This window comes from Pleurodeles waltl, chromosome 7 (assembly GCF_031143425.1).
Source record: "Pleurodeles waltl isolate 20211129_DDA chromosome 7, aPleWal1.hap1.20221129, whole genome shotgun sequence".
NCBI classification, from domain to species: Eukaryota; Metazoa; Chordata; class Amphibia; order Caudata; family Salamandridae; genus Pleurodeles; species Pleurodeles waltl.
The window spans coordinates 1,318,650,767-1,318,671,507 of NC_090446.1; the positions used below are offsets into that span (position 1 = coordinate 1,318,650,767).

The 20,741-nt window shown below is 44.4% G+C and overlaps 1 protein-coding gene across 7 annotated transcripts in view; it reads left to right on the forward strand.

Moving 5' to 3' along the window:
- Positions 1-20,741, forward strand: part of LOC138246241 (sulfotransferase 2B1-like) — a 610,220-nt gene that overhangs the window by 584,179 nt on the left and 5,300 nt on the right. For 3 of the 7 annotated variants that reach the window (XM_069200649.1, XM_069200648.1, XM_069200646.1), the window contains 2 exons: positions 6,282-6,459; positions 14,001-14,392. In XM_069200649.1, coding sequence (XP_069056750.1) covers positions 6,282-6,459; positions 14,001-14,308 — 486 coding nt within the window. In that variant the 3' untranslated portion in view covers positions 14,309-14,392. Of the gene's footprint in view, positions 1-6,281; positions 6,460-14,000; positions 14,394-20,741 lie in introns of those variants that run through there. The other 4 variants (XM_069200652.1, XM_069200651.1, XM_069200647.1 and 1 more) reach the window with 2 other exon arrangements.

Sequence of the window (20,741 nt, forward strand, 5' to 3'; positions counted from 1 at the left end):
GCAAAAGCCCTTGCCTAAGGGGCTGCTCCCCCTCCCTGGTGTCTAACGTAGTGGATCCTTGCTTGGTGATCACCATCCTTGGGTGATCCCCATCAGGGATCCACTAGGGAGGGGTACGATTGGAAAGGGGCGGTTCTCCCCTTTCCAATGATACTTCTTCGATCTGCCTCAGTGCTCAGGGGGCTATGTCAGCCGATCAGCTCATTTCACTTTCGGTAAGAGAAATTATGTCAGTACACTACACACGCTGATTGTCTTTTCATTGAAACAAAAGAAACCACCTCGGCAATGGGGAAGCTCTCCCCCATTTCCTGAGGCTTTTTCTTTCTAAAAGAAATCCCTCTGGTGCCCACACCAGAGGGATATTAAGTGCCATATGCACGGTCAGCCGGGAGCCGACACCCATGAGCACTGTAGCATTGGACAGCTCCCGCTGTCTGATGCACAGAACTGGTTAAGTGCCTTGAGTTGTGCATTCTGCGATGAGCAGGGCCTTCCATATCAGCATTCTTCACTTGCCCTTGGCCGCAACTCTTCTTCTGCTGAGTGAGCTGCCTCTAATGCCTTTATAAAGCTTTCCCAGCTTCCTATTGCGTCCTGCCCTTTCACCAGCCAATCTTGCTGGAGAGACTTGGCCTCAGCCAGAAGCCTTTTAAAGTTCATAGACTTTGCATTCAGCTCTTTTATTTTTTACAGCATGTATGCAGCTGGGCATCTCAAATGGTTGTTTGAGAAGTGAAACTTGCAATGCCAGTGTAATCTCTTGTAGGAGATGGTCACTGATATCCTGTGCCCCTAGATGAAAGTCAGCTATTTTACAGAACAGAGGAATGGATACAAAAGTGTAGTTTATTGTTGTACTGAATTCCGTAGTGTGTGGCTGAGGGACGGTCTCCCAGGAACAGAACATTTAGTGCACAGTAATAAAGGTGTTTGAGGGCCCCCAATAACTTCTTTGCTAACTTAGTTTGCCTTCCCCAGCTGTTTCTATCCTGTGGCAGAATGTGCTGTCACCGTTAGGGCTTGCATCGCCTTAGCCAAACTTGATTTAGTATCCAGCTACTTAACTAGGTTGATGCTCACTACGGAGGTATAGATTGCAAATCCTTCTTTGATGTGGCCAACCTTGGTGCTTTTAGTAGCTGGAAGATGAAGCAACTTAAAGCCTTGCAGGTGGAATGGTTGGTCTAACCAGGACTCTTGCAGGAGTATGAGATCAAAGGACTGTAGATATAACAGCAGTTGCCCATCCCTAATTTTATTTCCCATTCCATTTGTGTTCCAGAGCACAGACGTATGGAATGTTTAATTGTTGGTGTTAAATTGATGTTGAGTCATGGGGTCCGGATTTCTGCGTTTATTGTAGCAGCTAACCAACCCCAGTATTGAGGTCCAAGAATACTTAATGCAGTTGGCTTGGCCCCCGTTAAACCAGTTTCACCTTTCTCATTGGTGATGTACTTCGATCCCCCCTTAGTACAGAATATGTCCATGCCTTGGTATTTTTGTGGCAGGGTTTGAGTTTTATTTTGCGTGGCTAGCAGAGATTTCGGGTATCCTGGTTTTTGATAAGGTGTCAATTTTATTCCCCATATGCTTATTTGTTCTCGTTCTTCCAAGACTCTCACGGCTATTCCTGCTGACACACAAGTCGTTATTGTTGGCTCGTTCTCTAAATGATTTTTGTGTTCCACACACTCTATGGACTTCAGGTTGCTTGATCTTAAATCCTCCAACCTGCTGATGGAGGTTAGCAGTCGTAGGATGTACCCCCTGTTTAAAATGTCCTCCTGGCCTTTTGATTTATATTCTGGTAAAAACAGGGTAACGTTGTTTCTGGTTGCAGCTACAGGCTACTAGATGTTTTACCTCAGTGTACAAGGTCCCCAGACTGATGAGGTTTCCGTGACTCTGTCTGTATGGCTTCTGTACCATATCCAGGAATTAAGTCTGGATCCTTGTGGCGGGCTACCCCTCCACTGAGGGAGATCTCCCTTACTTCTGTAAATAATCCACTTGTTGCACTACTGTCAGATGGTGTGCTGCTTTGCGTGTCTGAGGGGGTATCTGTAATTTCCCCTGCTGAAGACCCACTGCTGATTGTGATCATGGAGCCAGTTTGGATGTAAGTTGATATATATCCGTCTTTCTTTTCCTTCCCTTCCTTCGCTGTTTCCGCAGTAGCTTTAAATTAAGAAGAACAGTTAATCTGGGATTTCCTCCTTGCTCTGTGATGACCTCCTTGTGCTGGCTTGTTGCTCTGAAGTATGAGTCAACTGTCCTTGGGGCTGTTGACCATTACTTCTCACTGCTGTCTGTGCGCTTGAATCTTGAGTTTGTTCATTTAACTTATTAGCTCTGCTGTCTTGAGGCCCCATAACTACTTGATCAGTTACTGCCATCAGTGCAGGAGTGTCCTATGGCACTGCCCTTGTGATTTACTTGCTTCCTTTATATCTGACAAGAGATTTCCCATTGAAGATGGTGATGTAGATAATTTCTCTACGATTGCAACACAGATGCAACCTGCTTGTGAGAACTGGGTCCCAGCTTGAGCCCGACTGGTCAAGTTGCTAAGATCGGCCAATTTAGCATTGATATTCAAGACATGGTAGCAAGTGAGTTCAGAAATGATCTTTGAATATCCAGTTTGTTGGCTTGCTATTGCATTTCATTGACAGTTGCATGGTACCCAATAATGAGGTCCAAATGTTGTCTATTCCTTCCTGTTTTTCCTGACTATTGTTATTTTCAGTCATTTATTGATTGTGTCCTGGGGCATATCTGGGGTATACAATGCTGCCAACTCTTCCCATTCCTGAGTTGTTAAATAGGATATATCACAGTTTGTGCTCTGAATATCTGATTTATGTGTCTCCAAGGCAGTGTTAGAAGTACTGTTAAGAACATTGCTTGGGGCATTGCCATAGTCTACCAGAACAACGTCTGCCTGACAACCACCACCGAGTCGCAGTCTGTCAACCCACGAGCACCTGCACTTCCAGATTCAGACCAACACAAACGTCTCCCTCTGTGGCATCCTCATCTACAGGCTGGCTGGACCCCGACCCCAGTTCTGTGAAGACATCAACAACCTTATCGCCCCCAAGCACTCACCTCCTCAGGCTGTATCCTACTCTGCGACCTCAACTTCCACCTTTATACCCACAATGACCCCAACACCACAAACCTCCTGGACATCCTCACAACTCTCTGCCTCAAACAACTCCCCACCCACAGAGCCGGACACATTCTTGACCCCATTTTCTCAGCAGGGGACACCTCACCAGATCCTGAACTCCCGGACCCCCATCACCAAAGAGGACACCCAAAGACTAATGAACACCATCCATTCAGGAGTACCCTCAGATCCGTGCCCTCATCACATCCTCAACCTGGCCAGCTCCACCATATCACTGGAGCTCTGCATAACCATCAATTGATTCTTGGAGAGCACCACCTTCACCTCAGACTGGAAGCAACCCAAGATCAACCCGCTACTCAAGAAACCCAGTGCCGATCCAAGGGAGCCAAAGAACTACAGACCCATCTCTCTGATCCCTTTCTCAGCCAAGGTAACGGAGAAGGCCATCAACCAGCAACTCACCAATTCCTCGCGACACACCATATTCTAGACACATCCCAATCTGGATTCAGAAGCAACCACAGCACTGAACCCACACTCCTAGCAGCCACCAATGACATACTCATCAAACTGGACCACAGAGGCACGGCCGCAGTCATCCTCCTCCACCTCTCCAAAGCATTTGACACTGTCTGCCACACCACCCTCCGTGACAGACTACACAACGCTGAGATAAAGCACTGGACTGGATCAGGTCCTTCCTCACAGGAAGAGCACAGAGTGTCAGACTACCACCATTCACGTCAGAACCCAAAGACACATGCCGCAGAGTGCCCCTAGGATCTTCACTCAGCCCAATGCTTTTCAACATCTACATGACCTCGCTTGCCAAGATCATCAAACACCACTAGCTAAAAATAGTATCCTTAACCGATGACACCCAACTGATCCTCTCCCTGTCCAAGGACTCTACAATTGGCAAGAAAAAATTCCACAACGAGATGGGAGCAGTCGCCGCCTGGATGGAAGCCAGCTGCCTCAAACGCAACTTGGACAAGATGGAGTTTTGTATAATCAGCTCCACCCCTTCTGCCTTGAACGATTCCTGGTGGCCCACTGCTCTGGGAAATGACCCCTCCCCCATGGACCATGCACACAACCTGGGCATCATCCTGCACTCCTCTCTATTCATGACCCACACAGTCAACACCATCTTTTCATCAGGCATTCCACACCCTCTGACTCCTGCGGAAGATTTTTAAGTGGATTCCCCCTGACACAAGGAAGACACTGACCCATGCACTCATCACTAGCAAACTGGACTATGGTAACACACTCTCTGCCGGAATTACTAAGAAACCTCAAGCAAGACTACAAAGAATCCAGAATGCAGCATCCAGACTCATCCTGGACATTCCTCGACACAGCCACATCTCCTCCCACCTCAGAGACCTACACTGGCTCCCAGTCAACTAGCACATCACATACAAGCTCATGATCCACACCTACATAGCATTGCACAACATAGGTCTGGCATACGTCAAACACCGCCTCACCTTCTATGCACCCAAAAGGCATCTCCATTCTTCCAAACTTGCCCTGCCCTTGCTGCCATCCATAAGATCCAGAAAAGCACTACAGGAGGAGATTTCTGTGGTGACTTTGTCAGAGACAGGAGACAGATTGGGACAAATTGAGACAAACAAAGCAGGTGGCACAGGCAGATGGTGGGCAGCAGGTGCCAAATCCAGGTTTATTTTAGCCCTGGGCAGGTGGGGGCCCCCGGGGCCAGGGGTCCATGATGGACTCCTTCATTATTTTGTTTTAGACCCAAGTAGGTGGCAGTCTCCAGGCTGGTGTGCATGGCCCCATACAATCTAATAATTACCCTGGGAAGGTGGTGGTCCCCGGGGCCCTAGGGTGGCATGCAGGCCCCTGGCTCCCACTTCTTATAAAGTATATTTGTCCTAGGAATGTGGCGGTCCCTGAACTGCGGGGGGTTTGGAGCTCCCCCCCCCCACATTCATTCATTTACTTTTGTCTCAGGGAGGTGGTGGTCCCAGGGGCACACGGTGCCTCACAGTCCCCCACACATTTTTTATATCTTTGCCCCTGGGAGGTGGTTGTCCCCGGGCGTACCATAAGCCCTAAGGAGGGGACCTGTGTGTCCCCACCTTTTTTCACCCCAAAAGCCCCTGGGACCAGGCCCACTGGAGGCAAAGTAAAGGAAATGCACAGAAGACTGCAGTTTTTTTTTTAAATGACAAAAAACTCCACAGATCCATCTGCAGATATTTTTTAGATTTAAAAAGATGCTTTTTAGCTCTGTGCAGTCCCTGAGGACCCCTGAACCAAGGATAGGGACTCAGGGTGTTTTTTAACCTTTACTACCTCCAAAAATACTGAACAGATTTACACCAAATCACAAAAAGCACAATTGGTGGAACTGCATCTAGCTTCCTGCCACATTTGGTGCAATTCCATTCAGCAGTTCGCTGTAGGCCTGTCTAAAGACACAATGGGAAAATGAATGGGGAAAACCTGTTTTGGGACAACCCCCTCTTTCTTGGTCCCGCTTAACAGATCACCCCAAACAATTAGTTTTATCTATGATTCATCATTCTTTTCACTAGATTAGATATTTATTAGAATTAGTAAGTACATGTATGGAATCTTTAAACCAAATGGCGGTGTTGGCATTTGTTATGTGGACTGAACAGTGATTGAGGACTCTACTATCCTGGATAAAATAAAAACTAGTGGTTCTATAATATTGCACTGATACATCATATCTTATAACTATATTTACTTCCTCCAGGAAAATAGGGCATCATACTGGGTAGGCTGGCAATTGATGCTAATATACAGCAGGGTGACCTGCAGAGCTGTATTCATACCACTGTATTGACATTTAAACCTCTCAAAAGAGACATTCTATATCAAAAAGCTCACGTGAGAATGGGCAGAAATACATAACTATGATAATTAGGTGAAGAAATACCTACTTATAAAAGGTCAAAGTTTAGGTTGCTTCTAACATATAAATGTTTGTGTAGAAAGCAGAAATACAGGGCTACCTTTTCTTAATTGCACCCACAGTCAAACTGTGTGTGCAAGGATCTGTCTTTTTAACCATAAAGTCACCCGGAGTCATTTATGCCCTTCAGTGTTGATGTGACTTTGTCTGTTTTTCCAGGATCTGAGAGGAACCGTGGAGAAGATCTGTAAATTCCTTGGGGAAGAGTTGGATGACAAGGCCATCGATCTGGTGGTAAAACATGCAACCTTTGAAAACATGAAGGACAACAAAATGGCCAACTTTTCACTTCTAGCTGACATGTTCGACCAGAGCAAGAGCCCTTTTATGCGTAAAGGTATGGAAATTCTATCAATTACTTGGCATGTATTCTTAAAACTTTTCTCATAGGGCACAGACATCTTGTTCTGCAGTCATAAAAACTTTTCTATACCACAGTATCAAAGTAATTAATATCGACCTCAAAAATGTGGCATCCATAATAAGGGCTAAGACTATAGCCCTCATTATGAAGCTGGCGGTCATGAGACCACCAGCCACGCCGTGGCAGGCCTTTCCGTTTCAGAGCCAGCGGTAAGGACCGCCACATTAAGAGTTGTGGGGCTTGGCAGATGGCAAGCCTCCACAACCCTGCCCGGCCCGCAGGTGCGGACGCACCGCAGCGGCTGACGATGAGCACCTCCAAACCGGTGACAGGCCTCAGCAAGCTGCCAGGCTTTCAGTGGCGGTCACCCCTCCACGAAAACCCTGGTGGTCACGCACCCGGCAACAGGAATCTCCATACACGCATACACTCGCATACACGCACGCATTCACCACTCCCTTCCCCCTCCGCAGACACACACACATGCACCCAAAGACCCAGACATCCCCCCCCTCTGTTGAGGAGGACATCCAGGAGGGGATGGGTCCTGGGGGTCTTGCATCGCGAGGACGACCATGCTAGTAGGACTCCCCCAAGCCGTATTACGACTTGTAATACGATGGGTGGAGTCCTGCTGCCGTGGCGGTGCTGGCGATGCACCCACCTCTGCACCGCTGACCACCAGCACGACTGCTGGCGACTTTCCACCTCAAGTATGGCAGATGGCTGCCAGCATTCATATTATGGTGGTCTGCAAACCTCCAGCACTGGCAGTCTAGTGGCGGGTTTGGCGTTGGCGGTCAGACAAATTGACCACCAAAGTCAAAATGAAGGCCTAAATTGGAGTGACGGCTGCCACATATGAAAAAGGAGGGGGTGGGGGCACAATGGGGGGATGACATGGAAAACAAAGTTTTAAACAAAAAAAAAGAGAAAACACCGTTTCCATTGTGCCGCCTGTCTCCCACCACTTCCAGCCACCTTACTCCTCTTGTGGTATCCCAGCATTCTCTGGGACACCAGCACAGGCTCCCCAGAAATCTTGGTGCTGCTTACATGCTAAACATTGCAGGATGTCTTAGCGGCTCGGACTTCTGCTCAGACACAAGCCTGGGATCTGTGCTGCTTCTTCAGCCTGGCTGGAGAAACCTAAGCCTCAGACAGTCGGCCAAACACACATGTGCACTTAATGCACTCTCCCCTTCTCCCCAATCCCACCTCCCTCGGCATAGCCCCACCCCTCCATGTACACACTGCTGGCCGAGCCAGCAGATGAAAAAAGTATGAAAAATAAAATTATAGCAAGCTATCATTTTATTTTTCATCTGCTTGTCAAGGTAACTATATCTAAAGATGTATTCTTAATTCTGCTTCTACCCACCTTTACAATCGATTGGTAGCCCTTATTGTGGATTCGATTTTTTAGTATAAGTATATTTCAACTGAAATATTGTGAATCCTCCCCCCCAAGAATGTATATTCTCAGAGAATAAATGTAATGTTATCTTAACCGCAGGCAATAGATAAAATGGAGTATTTGGATATTTGGCTCTCCTTCTCTGAAAATAGAATTATTTCTATGCCACTTCTCTGTGGGTTTGTCCTCAAGGAAATTACTGAAAAAGTTATTTTGTTTTAAAGTCTTCATCAGGATAGGATACATTTCATAGATGCTAAAAACCGAAGTAGTTCTTGAGCCGGCATCTTATTGAACAATGTGCCTAAAGACTTATAATAGGTTTATTAACTTAATGTTTTCATTTTACACGGTCATTAACAAATTTAAAGACGAAAAAGTTTAACTTTTTTCAAGCGCTGTGTTTTAGGACTGGTGTCAACAAAATACTCATACACATACATAAATGCAATCATTCTCCTCATCCGTTGGTCTGTCGTAGTGTCACTTACATTTTGCTTCGATTCACCACTGTGCTTAGCATGGGGTAAAGGGTCAGCTGACTTCATCCATTAGCTAACTTCAGAGTGAGTGACATATTTGTCTTAATGAAGGATCACTTCAGTTCTAGGGCCAATCTGAAATTTGTTATCAATAAACAATATTTTTTTGTCTTGTCCAAATGTTTCTTTTTCTATTTTTTAAACCAAAAAAGCTGTCACGATAGCCTTGTTTCGTGCTTATTGCTATTGGTAATGTAATTAGCACAACGTATTTCCTTCATAGGATTTACGAGTTACGACTCTGTTTACAAAAAAAGTTAACAACCATTGCCCTCTAGAGGAAAACAAAGTACTTGCACTTCTCTTTAGACTTGCCCAATACCATACTAGTGGCAATTGCCTGCTATAAAATGTCCATATAACATTAATGAATGGTGGTAATGGCCTACACCCAGAGACAAGGTTGGCACTCCTTAAGGGTATCCTACACACTGTTACATGCCTTATCCTGGGCCCGAAGACATATGATCACATCACCACCTCCTGATGTAACTGAATTGGTTCCCATTACCAGCCCACACCATCTTCTAAACCAGCTGCATAATTTACAAAGCTGACACAGCCAGTGCCCCCACACATCTTGCAGGCAAGCTCACCATCTCTGATTGTTCTTGGCACACCCGCAGCCAAGATGCCATCACATTGCAGACTAGACTAAGAACGCAAAAAAGAAAAAGCTAGGCTGCCGCCCATTTTCGTTGGATTAAACCCAGATCTTTGTGACTGGGGGTTAACGTTTACATTGTTCAGCATTTCATCCATCTGTTCTTTTTGCCCGTTTTCGTCTAGTCACCCACATTTTGGAATATCTGTCCATAACCCAGCTGCCTCTTCTACCACTCGTTGACTTGGCTTGCCTTCAGCTCTGTACACTGATCCACTGCATTTTTGGCTATGTTGGCCCTACACAAATATCACATACATAAATACATACATGTGCAAAATATTATGCTCTTGACCATTTCATTTGTGAAAAGACTGTGTTTGGTACTGCCAGGACTGTCTCTTCAATTGATAACAATTTACAAATAGTACGATTCCTTAGTTAACACTTTGATTTCTGCTGCAGCCTTTGCCGATGGGAGGCCTATTCTATAAAGGACATTAGCACCATAGCACTCCTGCATGCCCAGTCCATTATTGCTCCCAAATATGGACTTACTTATCCTAGATTGATATCCTCAGGTTCCTGAAGGGCTTTTTTTTTAGTCCTATAGATACAAGCATTCATTTATCATCCCTTGGCAGGTTACCTTGCATTAAAAAAATACTGCTTTTTAACATGAGTTTGGTGAACACAAGGTGCCCTTTCATCTCTCTTGGTCATGAATGCCTCAAGAATTCCCATGCCTCTGTCGCGGTGTCACCACAGACAGGCCAGCAGTGAATACCATCAAATTAGGAGTTTGTCCAAAGCCAAACTGCCGAGCCTCTACCCGTCCTGCCGCATTACCGCATTATGGCGGGCTGGAAGTGAGCACCTCCAGCACGGCCCCTGGCATGATACCGCTAGTTTTATCACAAGGTTGGACACCACCAGCATTTTTCTGGCAGTCGCACTGCCAGAAGAAGCTAGTAGTCTTGCACCCTGGCTACAGGAATAAGCATTCCTGTCACCAGGACACTTGCACACCTGTTCATATACCCACACACATCCACTCACACACTTCTACACACAAACACCCCCCACTCACTCAGGCAAACGTGATATACACACCTATTCACACTGACAAACACAAACACCGCACTCATGGACGCATTCACTCCACCATGTGCTTATATACATTCACACACACATCCCTCTGCACCGCACTCACTACCCCTCCCCCTGTGCATACATACATTCACACACCCCCTGTACTGCACACACACTCACCCTCTCTCTCCCATCCACTCAAACACTCACCCCCTTCCCCGTCCACACACAATCACTGACACACGCAAACCCGCACCCACAAACACTTCCCCCTCCTCTCGCATTCACAACATTCACACACACACACACCCTCCCCTGTCGGACGATCCACTTACCTCGTTTGTCGAGGAGGTCATCCGGGAGGGGATGGGTCCTGGCACTTCCACCACCGGCAGCACCTCACCATCTGGACACCGCCACACCATATTACGGGTTGTAATACGGTGTGCGGTTTCTTTTTGGCGTGCCGTTACCGGTGGTGGTACTGCCTCTGCACTGCCAACCGCCAGCACGACTGGTCTTGGAATTCCACCTGATTTCGGGTGGAAGTCAGAGATCAGTCGTATGAGGGTGGTCTAAAGACCACTAGCACTGGCGGTATTTCCGCGCCCTTGGCTTCGACAGTCTTTGGAAAGGACCACTGAAGTTGAGATGAGGGTCTATATATTTGTACACATGCCTTTCAATATTTATAGTGTCTGTTCACTGCCACATTTCAAAATATTGTGGGTCGCAAAAGGAAATGTACTAATATGTCACAGACACATTTAGTGATTCCCAAAGTGGTTGCAAATTACCTACCTCCTCAATATTCATGAGGCAGGTCGCAATTTGTGACCCATTGGGAATGGCCACAGGGGACAGCAGACCACTTTTAAAGCAACTTGTTTTTTTAAATGCAGCCTGTTTTGCAAAACAGGATGTGTTTAAAAAAAAAAAATGCAATGTTTGTTTCATTTTTAAGGGTACGTAGTAATCCCTGGAACCACTGCGTGCTCTTCAAAAACCTTTTTGCTGCCAACCACAAAGAAGAAGGGGCCCCCTGGGTTCCCTTTCCCATTTGCAACTGGCTTACCATCTACTTGTAGTAGGCACATTTCATGGAATTGCACTTCACAATGGTTTGCTCCATTTACATGGTTGCATATTACAATTTTCAGCATACTAATCTCTCGCACAGTTTGGCCAAACCTGTAACTCAGTTTCTTCTTTGGTTTATAAATTATGCAGAATAAAACATTCCTTATAATTCCTATAAAAAATATGGAAAAATTGCATACACATACATACATAGATAAGGAAGATTTCTGTTAGCCAGTGCTTAATTTGAGCCAGTGGTTGCTGTGGTGGCTAACAGCACTTATTTTTTGGGACTTCTATCCCACATCAGATAATTACTGAGTGCAGGAGGGGGCAAAACTAGGGGTGGGTGGAGTTTGCAGTGTTCAGCTACACAGTATTCTGCAGAGTGCCAAAAGAAACTCTGTCTCACTCCATGCGAAAGGTCAGAGTTGTGCTTGGCCGCCCGATTGTGCTAATTGGTGCGAGTAGCGTGCGCCGCGTTGTAACACAAGCGCAAATAACACCATCAGGTCACCACACATGCCAGCCATCTTGTTTTTTTCTATTCTGTGCATTGTGCTGGGCCTAGTTTTCAATATATACTATATATTTGCATCCTTACTTTATTCTCCTTATCCTCCCCTGTTTTACATTTATGAGTCAGCGCCAGTGCAGGGGTGCACACTCTGTGGGTGCCAGCGCCACCAGGGGGTGCAGCCTACTTCGTTTTTGGCAAGGAGAAGGTGGCAGCACTTGTTTTTTTTGTGCAGCGCCAACTCCTGCTGGCAACAGGCCCAGGAGTGGGTACATCCTGTGGGAGTGTTGGCTGCTGCGGCAGCAATGGTAAGTCACATTGCTTGGTTATTGACAATTGCTAGTATATTCACTGCATTTGTTAAGTGAGATAGATCATACCCATCAACATCTGTGACCTCCCTGCCCCTGGCACTTCATGACCCATGGGCCATGACCCCACCAAACTGCAGCATGGTTTAATCCACCGCTGCAGTGTTGGATGTGCAATGCAATGTGCATCTGCTTCTGCTAATGTGGCATTTACAAAGCTTTGAATGGATGACATACTGAAACAAAGCAAGGTGTCTTTCCCTTCCCTCTCAGTTCCCACTTAATCAACTCCTAGTACTACACTCCTTTAATCATTCCTAAGCTCTGTCCCAGCCTACCATGTTACGGAACAAGTGATGCATATGGTTTCCATAATGTTCAAATGTTTCGCTTTTTGACATTCAGCAATCTTCAGATTCAAATAAAGTGACTAAGTCTAAGCTTAACCACATCATCAGTGACCCTCTTCCACTATTCTATAGCAAAATGCCTACCGTACCTACCAGGCCTTTACCCTGTACTTTACACTGCTGTAGCAGACTAAATCAGATTTCCTTCCCTTACTACCAAGAGAATATGTTTGATTGAAATATTATGTGTTTGAGGGTGAGGCCAGAAGAAACGTGCAATTAAGTGTCTGTGATTTCATGTTTTGGGGAAGGGATATTCTGTGAAGAACATGCCCAATAAAATCTATATATACCATTCCTTTCCCTGTATTGCAGTGCATTATTTTTCACACCGTCCACTAGATAAAATATTTACTATCCGCATGTTATACATGATGTGTGTGACATGTTAATCATCTGCCTCTTAGGAGTCAGGTTAGAATTGAAAGGCATTTGGAGAAGAGTAGGGCCATTGCGCTCAACGTTAATGTTGTGTGCATTGCAGCTTTCCCAGCTCCAGACTTCAGAGTGTAGCAAATTTGTACCCGATGCGCTGGCTAGCACACTTCCATTCATTTAGCACAATAAGAATAGAATACTTGCACTCCATAGTGGATGATGCCTTACTCATTAATCACAGTTATTTTTCTTTTTTCCACACAAAATGTCTGTGTGGTATAATTTTCTTAGGAAATCCTTTACCTGAATAAACCAATCACTCTAGGCCAGATGTGAAACTGTTTCTTTTTGCAACTCACAAATTGCAAAATAATGTGGGTTGCAAAAGGAAATGTACTAATATGTCACAGACACATTTAGTGATTCCCAAAGTGGTTGCAAATTACCTACCTCCTCAATATTCATGAGGCAGGTCGCAATTTGTGACCCATTGGGAATGGCCACAGGGGACAGCAGACCACTTTTAAAGCAACTTGTTTTTTAAATGCAGCCTGTTTTGCAAAACAGGATGCGTTTAAAAAAAAGCAATGTTTGTTTCATTTTTAAGTGTACGTAGTAATCCCTGGAACCACTGTGTGCTCTTCCAAAAACGTTTTTGCTGCCAACCACAAAGAAGAAGGGGTTCCCTGGGTTCTGTTTCCCATTTGCAACTGGCTCACCATCTACTTGTAGTAGGCAGTAAACTGCGATTGTTTTGCAACTGCATTTTGAACATCCCACTGCGACTCGCTATTAGGAAGGGATGTCCTTGTCACGCGCCTTTTTTATAGTGACTCGCAAACCCTATTTTGCGAGATGGTACCAGGTTAATGACTCACAAAATAGGGTTGATACATGCTACAACCCTTTTTAACAGTCACAAATGGCCCAGTTCACCATTTACGACCGCTGAAAACAATCATACATCTTGCCTTCTGTTTTTTTAATCATATGCTGCCTCCTTTCAGTCAGTTTATGCTTTTATGTGGGGCATGTATTTGTAAAAGCATGTCCCTGTGACTTTCTTAATCACATCAAAAATTCCAATGGCCCTAGAGGACCAGCAAATCTTTAAAAAAAGGAAGTGTTTACTTAACAATTTGTCTTTTTTTTTTTTCACATAGCTACTCCTGCTGGTCTACCACCACCACTGACCCGGCAGGAGATGGCCTACACCCTCTGCCGCCGGAGCTGGGCTGCTATCAGGGCCCGCTACCAGTGGCTGGTGGACAAGGAGGGCCAGGCACATATCCCTGCTCCAGGGCAGAGTTCCACCAGCCAACCACCTACACCTTCAACCTCTTGGACACACCTATGCCAGCACCACAAGCAGCTTGGAGCTGCCCATGTTCGTACTACCATTGCTTACCCCCCTTTTAGACTGGAAGTTCCATCACAGAGTGCTGCATGGGCTGGCACAATTGGGCCATAGGATTGCATGCCCGAAGGCTCAGATCCAACTCCTGAGGACCCTCATCCAGCACACCCTCTATACTAGCCCTTTTTTAATTTTTTGAGTTTTGTTTTGGTGGGAGGGAGTTTTTTGAGGGTGGAGAGAGTGGGAATTGGGGAAGGGGCTTTTTCCTTATGGACATTTTGACATTTATATTTATTTTGGACATTGGTTTGGGATGGGGAGAAATGTGGGAGAGGGTTGGGCCTGTTGTGGGTAGAGATGGTGGGTTTATTTTTATATGTTATTAAAAGGGAAATCGTTCCTATTTACTTTAGGTCTGAAGATTTTTTGTGTGTTTTTTTTGTGTTTTGCCTTTTCCTGCAGCCTGTTTTTCTTATCTACTTTTCAAAGTGTATGCCAGTTAGGAGGGTATGCTTCCAATCCCTATATTGCCTACAGAAACGTAGATGAACAATTACTTATCTGTAGTAGAAGTTAGTTACGTACTAACTAAAGTAGTTTACTTCGCCCCATAGTTCTCTCAACTGAATAGATGAAGCGATGGCTGGCAGCTGCTCCCTCTGCCAGTTTTCCAATACCATACTGGAAGGCTTCCCAAGTTGACTTCTTTAGGTAGTGGTAGTGCGCTAACAGGGAAGGCATAACAAGTGAGGTCCCACTCCCATCTAGGTGATCCCCAACTGTAGAATGCTTAATCAAAAGGATTACAGGTAACTAAATTGAAAGAAAAACCAAGAGTTAGTAGGTTATACATATGCATTTATATTGTAGCTTTAGAAAGACTGAGGATAGACTACTACCACTATGACACATCAAAAAACACCACATTTTATAACACAAATCTTGTATCTGGGGAGCAAGTAGGGAGCTAGCCCCATAAAGAGGGATTCAAGTATTTTCTACTCTAGGGGAATAGTAATATATTGGTGAATGGTGGCTCTACGTACATTGTGTCAAAGCTTTACCAGCGATGGACACTGTATTCTGGTCTTTCATGGATTACTTTGAATATTGATTTGAATTGATTTCAAAAAGACCGCACTCCACAGTTTTCAGTTGAGAAACAAAGTTTAATGGCGACAGGTTTCGATCAAAAGATCTTCCTCCTGACCATATATATATATATATATATATATATATATATATATATGTACATATATATATATATATATATATATATATATATATATGTGTACATAGATCACTATCTAGCTCGGCGTGGATAGCACTGTGCTAATCCAATGCTTAAAAACTTTGCTAGATAAACAGACATTCGAGGTGAGCAAATCTAGAGTGTCGCTGGTGTTGCAGGGTGCTCCTTACTAGAGCTGCTCTCCACCTAAACTTGGTAACTACCCAGAGGTCCCTCTTCTTTTTTGCATTTTTTGTATACATATATATATCTATATATATATATAGAGAGAGAGAGAGATAGATAGATAGATAGATAGATAGATAGATAGATAGATAGATATTGATGGACTATCAGTCAGCCCTCTTCATCCATTGTTCTGTTATGTAATTCACATTTGCTTCCTCTCATCACAGCATACAGCCTAGGGCCTGAGGTCTGCCCACTTCATCCATTGGCTCTCCTAACTGTAAGTGATCGTATTTTGCCTGTCCAGATCCGACCAAATGTAATCTGCCTTGTTGCTAGAACGGTGGCCCAAAACTAAGTCTTTTTAAAGCAGTCACATATGGTTTAAAATTATATAATGCTGTTTTTAGTGCAGCCAACACAGCCTCTGGACTTGGATACCGTATATACCATGTATATCGAAGCATTATGCCCTATGAGCTACTTAGGTCCTACCTTAGGGGTGACCTATATGTAATGAAAGGGGAGTTTATGGCTTGGCTAGAGGTTTTAAACGGCAAGTCAAAGTGGCAGTGAAACTGTCCACACAGGTCATGCAGTGGCATGCCTGGGACATGTTTACAGGGCTACTCAAGTGGGTAGCACAATCAGAGCTGCAGGCCCACTAGTAGCAATTGAATACCAGACCCTGGGTATATGGTATACCACTTTACAAGTGGTATACACAAATGTGACTATGTGTTGGGGAGAAGCACATGCACTTTTGCACTGGTTAGCAGTGGTAAAGTGCTCAGAGTCCTAAGGACAACAAAAAGATACATCAAAAACAGAAGGTGAAAGGGAAAAAGTCTAAGATAAAAGTACACTAAGGATGCCAGGTTTAACAGGAACCCACTTGGAAGTGCAATACATTATTTGCACAGTTGAGTTTCAGGGGAAAATATAAATATGCTGCCATTATAAGAATCTAGAGATCTCAGAATAGAAGGTTTATGTTAATTTCTCAGTTAGACAAGTAAAATCAGATTATTTGAGCCCACAACTCTTTAATGTACAACTTGATAGGTTTGAATCACTTTAAAAAAATCTCAGTGCCCAGGGTAGAAAATCTTTTAAGGTAACAAACTGCTAGTACAAGTATGAAACCTGCTGTAGAGGCTGTCTTCTTAACCCATGAGAGCAAGCTGTACTTCTTAGCTGGCAACACCAAAACAGAAGAAGCCCTAGAAATGATGAGCTCCAACTTAATTAAGTATTCTCCTCCATTCTAATTGCCTGAAAAGAAACTGCCTTTTTAGGTGTAATATTCCATTCCAAAACAGCCCCCCCCATTTAATCTGAGTTCAATATGGTCATCGGGAAGCAAAAAGCAGCCCTGTAACTCAATATCAACCCAATGTTGCATCCAACCCTCATCCACATCCTAGAGTTTCAAATTGGATTAACTGGAAATAACAGTCACTGATTCTCCTCCTACCTTTCCAATCAACATCAGTTTGTTTACATGGGTACCCCATGTCCTAAAAGATCCCTATCACCTGAAAAGTACCCAAGGGCCATACTGCTTCCTGTCATCTTTAACCTCCATATAGAGGCCCTTGAGGCTGTACTCACAGATGACAGCATCAAGGTTCATCAGTATTCCTGAATTGCACAACGCACCTCTGCACCAGACATCCAATACCTCAAACACTGCCTACACCTCATCCACACCAGGATGTACAGCAAGTACTGGAAGGTCAACCCATCTAGTAGAAATGGGGTCTCGAATTGGCAGTGGTTTGTACTCTGTCCAAGTAGGGACCCTCACTCTAGTCAGGAGAAGGGACTCACACACCTAAGATAACCCCCGTTTACCCCTTTGGTAGCTTGGCACAAGTAGTTAGGCTTATCTCTGAGGCAATGTGTAAAGTATTTGTACCCACACACACAGTAACACAGTGAATACACTACAAATGGATACCACACCAATTTAGAAAAATAGCAAATATTTATCTAAGTAAAACAAGACCAAAATGACAAAAAATCCAACATACACACGAAAAGATACCAATTTTAAGGGTAAAAGAATTTTAATCCTTAGGAATCAATAGATGCACAAAGTACCTGGTATGCGTCAAAAATACATCTGCAGGAGAGATGATTCATCAGAAAAGCAAGCGATGTGTCGATTTCTTACTTGCAAGTGAGACTGTGTGTTGATTCTTTCCCCGCCGTGTAGGCAATGCGTCAATTGTTTCCCCTGCAGGAGAATGATGTGTCCATTTCTGGGCATGCCGGCCCAGCGGGGATCTCAGCCGCAACACGGGAGCCGGCTCCAAATTGAGCCTGCGGTGTTGCGCGGTGCGACGGTGCGACGGGTGCAGTTGCACCCATCGCGCTTTTGACTATCTGCTATGCAGACAGTGAAAAGCTCCATAGGGCCGTGGCAGGGGGCCCCTGCACTGCCCATGCCAGAGACATGGGCAGTGCAGGGGCCCCCAGGAGCCCCACGACTCCCCTTTCTGCCAGCCTTTTCATGACAGTTCATACCGCCATGAAAAGGCTGGCGGGAGGGGGACTCGTAATCCCCTGGGCAGCGCTGCCCTGTTGGATTACAACCACCGGGACCAATGTGGCGGGAAACCGCCGGTCCCGGCGGTGCGACCGCGACGCTTCCGCCGCAATCGTACTCCCATGGGAAGCACCGCCAGCCTGTTGGAGGTGCTTCCGTCGAAACAGCCCTGGCGGTCTTTGACCGCCAGGGTTGTAATGAGGGCCTATATGTCCTACCTTAACCATAGACTGCACCCTGCCCTTGGGGCTTCCTAGGGCTTACGTTTGGGGTGTCTGACATGTAAGAAAAGGGAAGGTTTAGGCCTGGCAAGTGGGCACACTTGAAAGGTCGAATTTACAGTTAAATCTGCACACACAGACACTGCAGTGGCTTCTCTGAGACATGTTTACAGGGCTACTTATGTGGGTGGCACAATCAGTGCTGCAGGCCCACTAGTAGCATTTGACTTACAGGCTCTGGGCAACTCTGGTGCCCTTTACTAGGGGCTTATTAGTAAATCAAATATGCCAGTCAAGGATAAACCAATCACCAATACAATTTAGACAGAGATCATATGCACTTTAGCACTGGTTAGCAGTGGTAAAGTACCCAGAGTCCTAAAGCCAACAAAAACAGGTCAGAAGAAATAGACAGAAGGAGGTAAAATGTTTGAGGATTACCCTGCATAAAGGGCCAGGTCCAACACCACCCCACATACAATTCTTCTTAATTGCCAAGAATAACAAGCAAGTGATAGTACAAACCTGGCTAAAGGGCATCAACCCTGATGGATTAATCCATTGCAAAAAAAACAACAGACAGCCTGGTCTAAAGAAAATTAAAGTGTTTCTTCCAGAAAATGAACTCAGAACTTCTACAACATCTTTAAAACTAGATGAATCGTTTAAAGAGCCATCATGGCCAGCACCCCTGCATACCTCATTGACAAGCTCACCTTCTCTGGTGGCTCTAGACAGACCCACAGCCAGGACACCATCAGACAAATAAAACAAGGCAGCAGACGTTTTCACTCTAATCATCTGGGATCTCGAACAACGTTCCCTGATCCATAAGGAGCACCCTCACACTGCTCCAATTTAGGAAAGGGTTGAACATACACCTCTTTAAACTCTTTAAAAAAACACAACATAAGAATGTGATAATAACCCGACATCTCATTGACGACAAACTTGCTTTTAACAAAGTACAACACTCCACTGTCTTTTTGGCTAGGTTTGCACTCCACAAATACCACATATATACATAGGTACATAGATATATACCTGCAGGCACACATACATGCATACATACAGACATACAAACACACATAAATACATATGCATCCATTCACTTGATCCAGGACTGAAGATAACAAATGCAAACTGTGCCAATTATGTGTGGACTCAATGAAACATTTCTTTTTTTCTGTCATAAATATAAGATCCCTAGGAAAAAAATGGATTATCCCACTTTGCGAAACATTACGACCGTGCTAATGCCTATAGAATTTGTAAAAGTGACACATCTACAGCGGTAGTAAGTGCTGTATCTAAATATCTGTCGGCTGCCTGGTCTACCCGTCACAGATCCCTTAAAGCACTTGGAGGGAGTTTTTAGCTGTGATGGTCTAGAACCCTCATAGCATTTGGATGGGATGGTTCAGGAAAAGAGTTTCTATTTGCTTTGTTTGGGACAGGGCTTTTGGCCCAGTTTCAAAAGCATGAAATGTAATGTTTTTTTCTTGTATTTCTGTATCTTCATCAGTGTTAAATGTCTATTGAATTCATAAATGTGATACACCAACAGGGCAATAAGTGCTAAAATAATCACTTGTCGAAGACTGGGTCTATCCACTGTTGAGGCTTTCAAAGTACTTGGTTGGGATGGTTATAATAAGAGCCTTTATATCTGCAAAGTTTTGCACATGGTCCCTAGCCCAGCCTCAAGCTGGAATGGTCTTATATGCTTTTATGTGAAGCAGATTTTAAGATTGTATCGATCACAGCCTTTGACAATTATTTGAGCATTTATATAGCCCTAATTTTGAGATGTATAGTATTGTGCACCTTAGTTCTTTGGCTTTTATTACTGTCGTTTTAAAGCTGATGGTACTACAAATTTAGGGAGTTCCCTAACGATTATGTAAATTATTGTATAAAATGCATTTTACACTGAAATTGTTAACTTTTGACTTTTTAATTGTGATTCTTGTTTGACTATGAGATTGTCTGTTTCGATATGCCGGTAAAACAAACAGACTGAAATTCCTCTATAGTTAGCATTAGTGGACCTCAGACCACTTCTACAGGACTCTGATTCAGTGAACTGTATCCCCACAAATGCTAGTTATGTTAACGTCTTCCTGACAAATATCTTTTTAACAATTTAAATGTTATCTCATGTTTTCTCATTTTCTTTATGACCAGTGTGCAATCTGTAATAGTTTTATCTGCAAAATGCTTAATAGAGCTTTCAGATAGTTTATTTTGAGATGATTCTTGTTTGTGGACTAATAATTTGTTTTTAACGCCCACTGAAGATGGGTGTTGTATGAGTTAAAAGAATAACATGATCAGGGTAGAAAAGGGCAT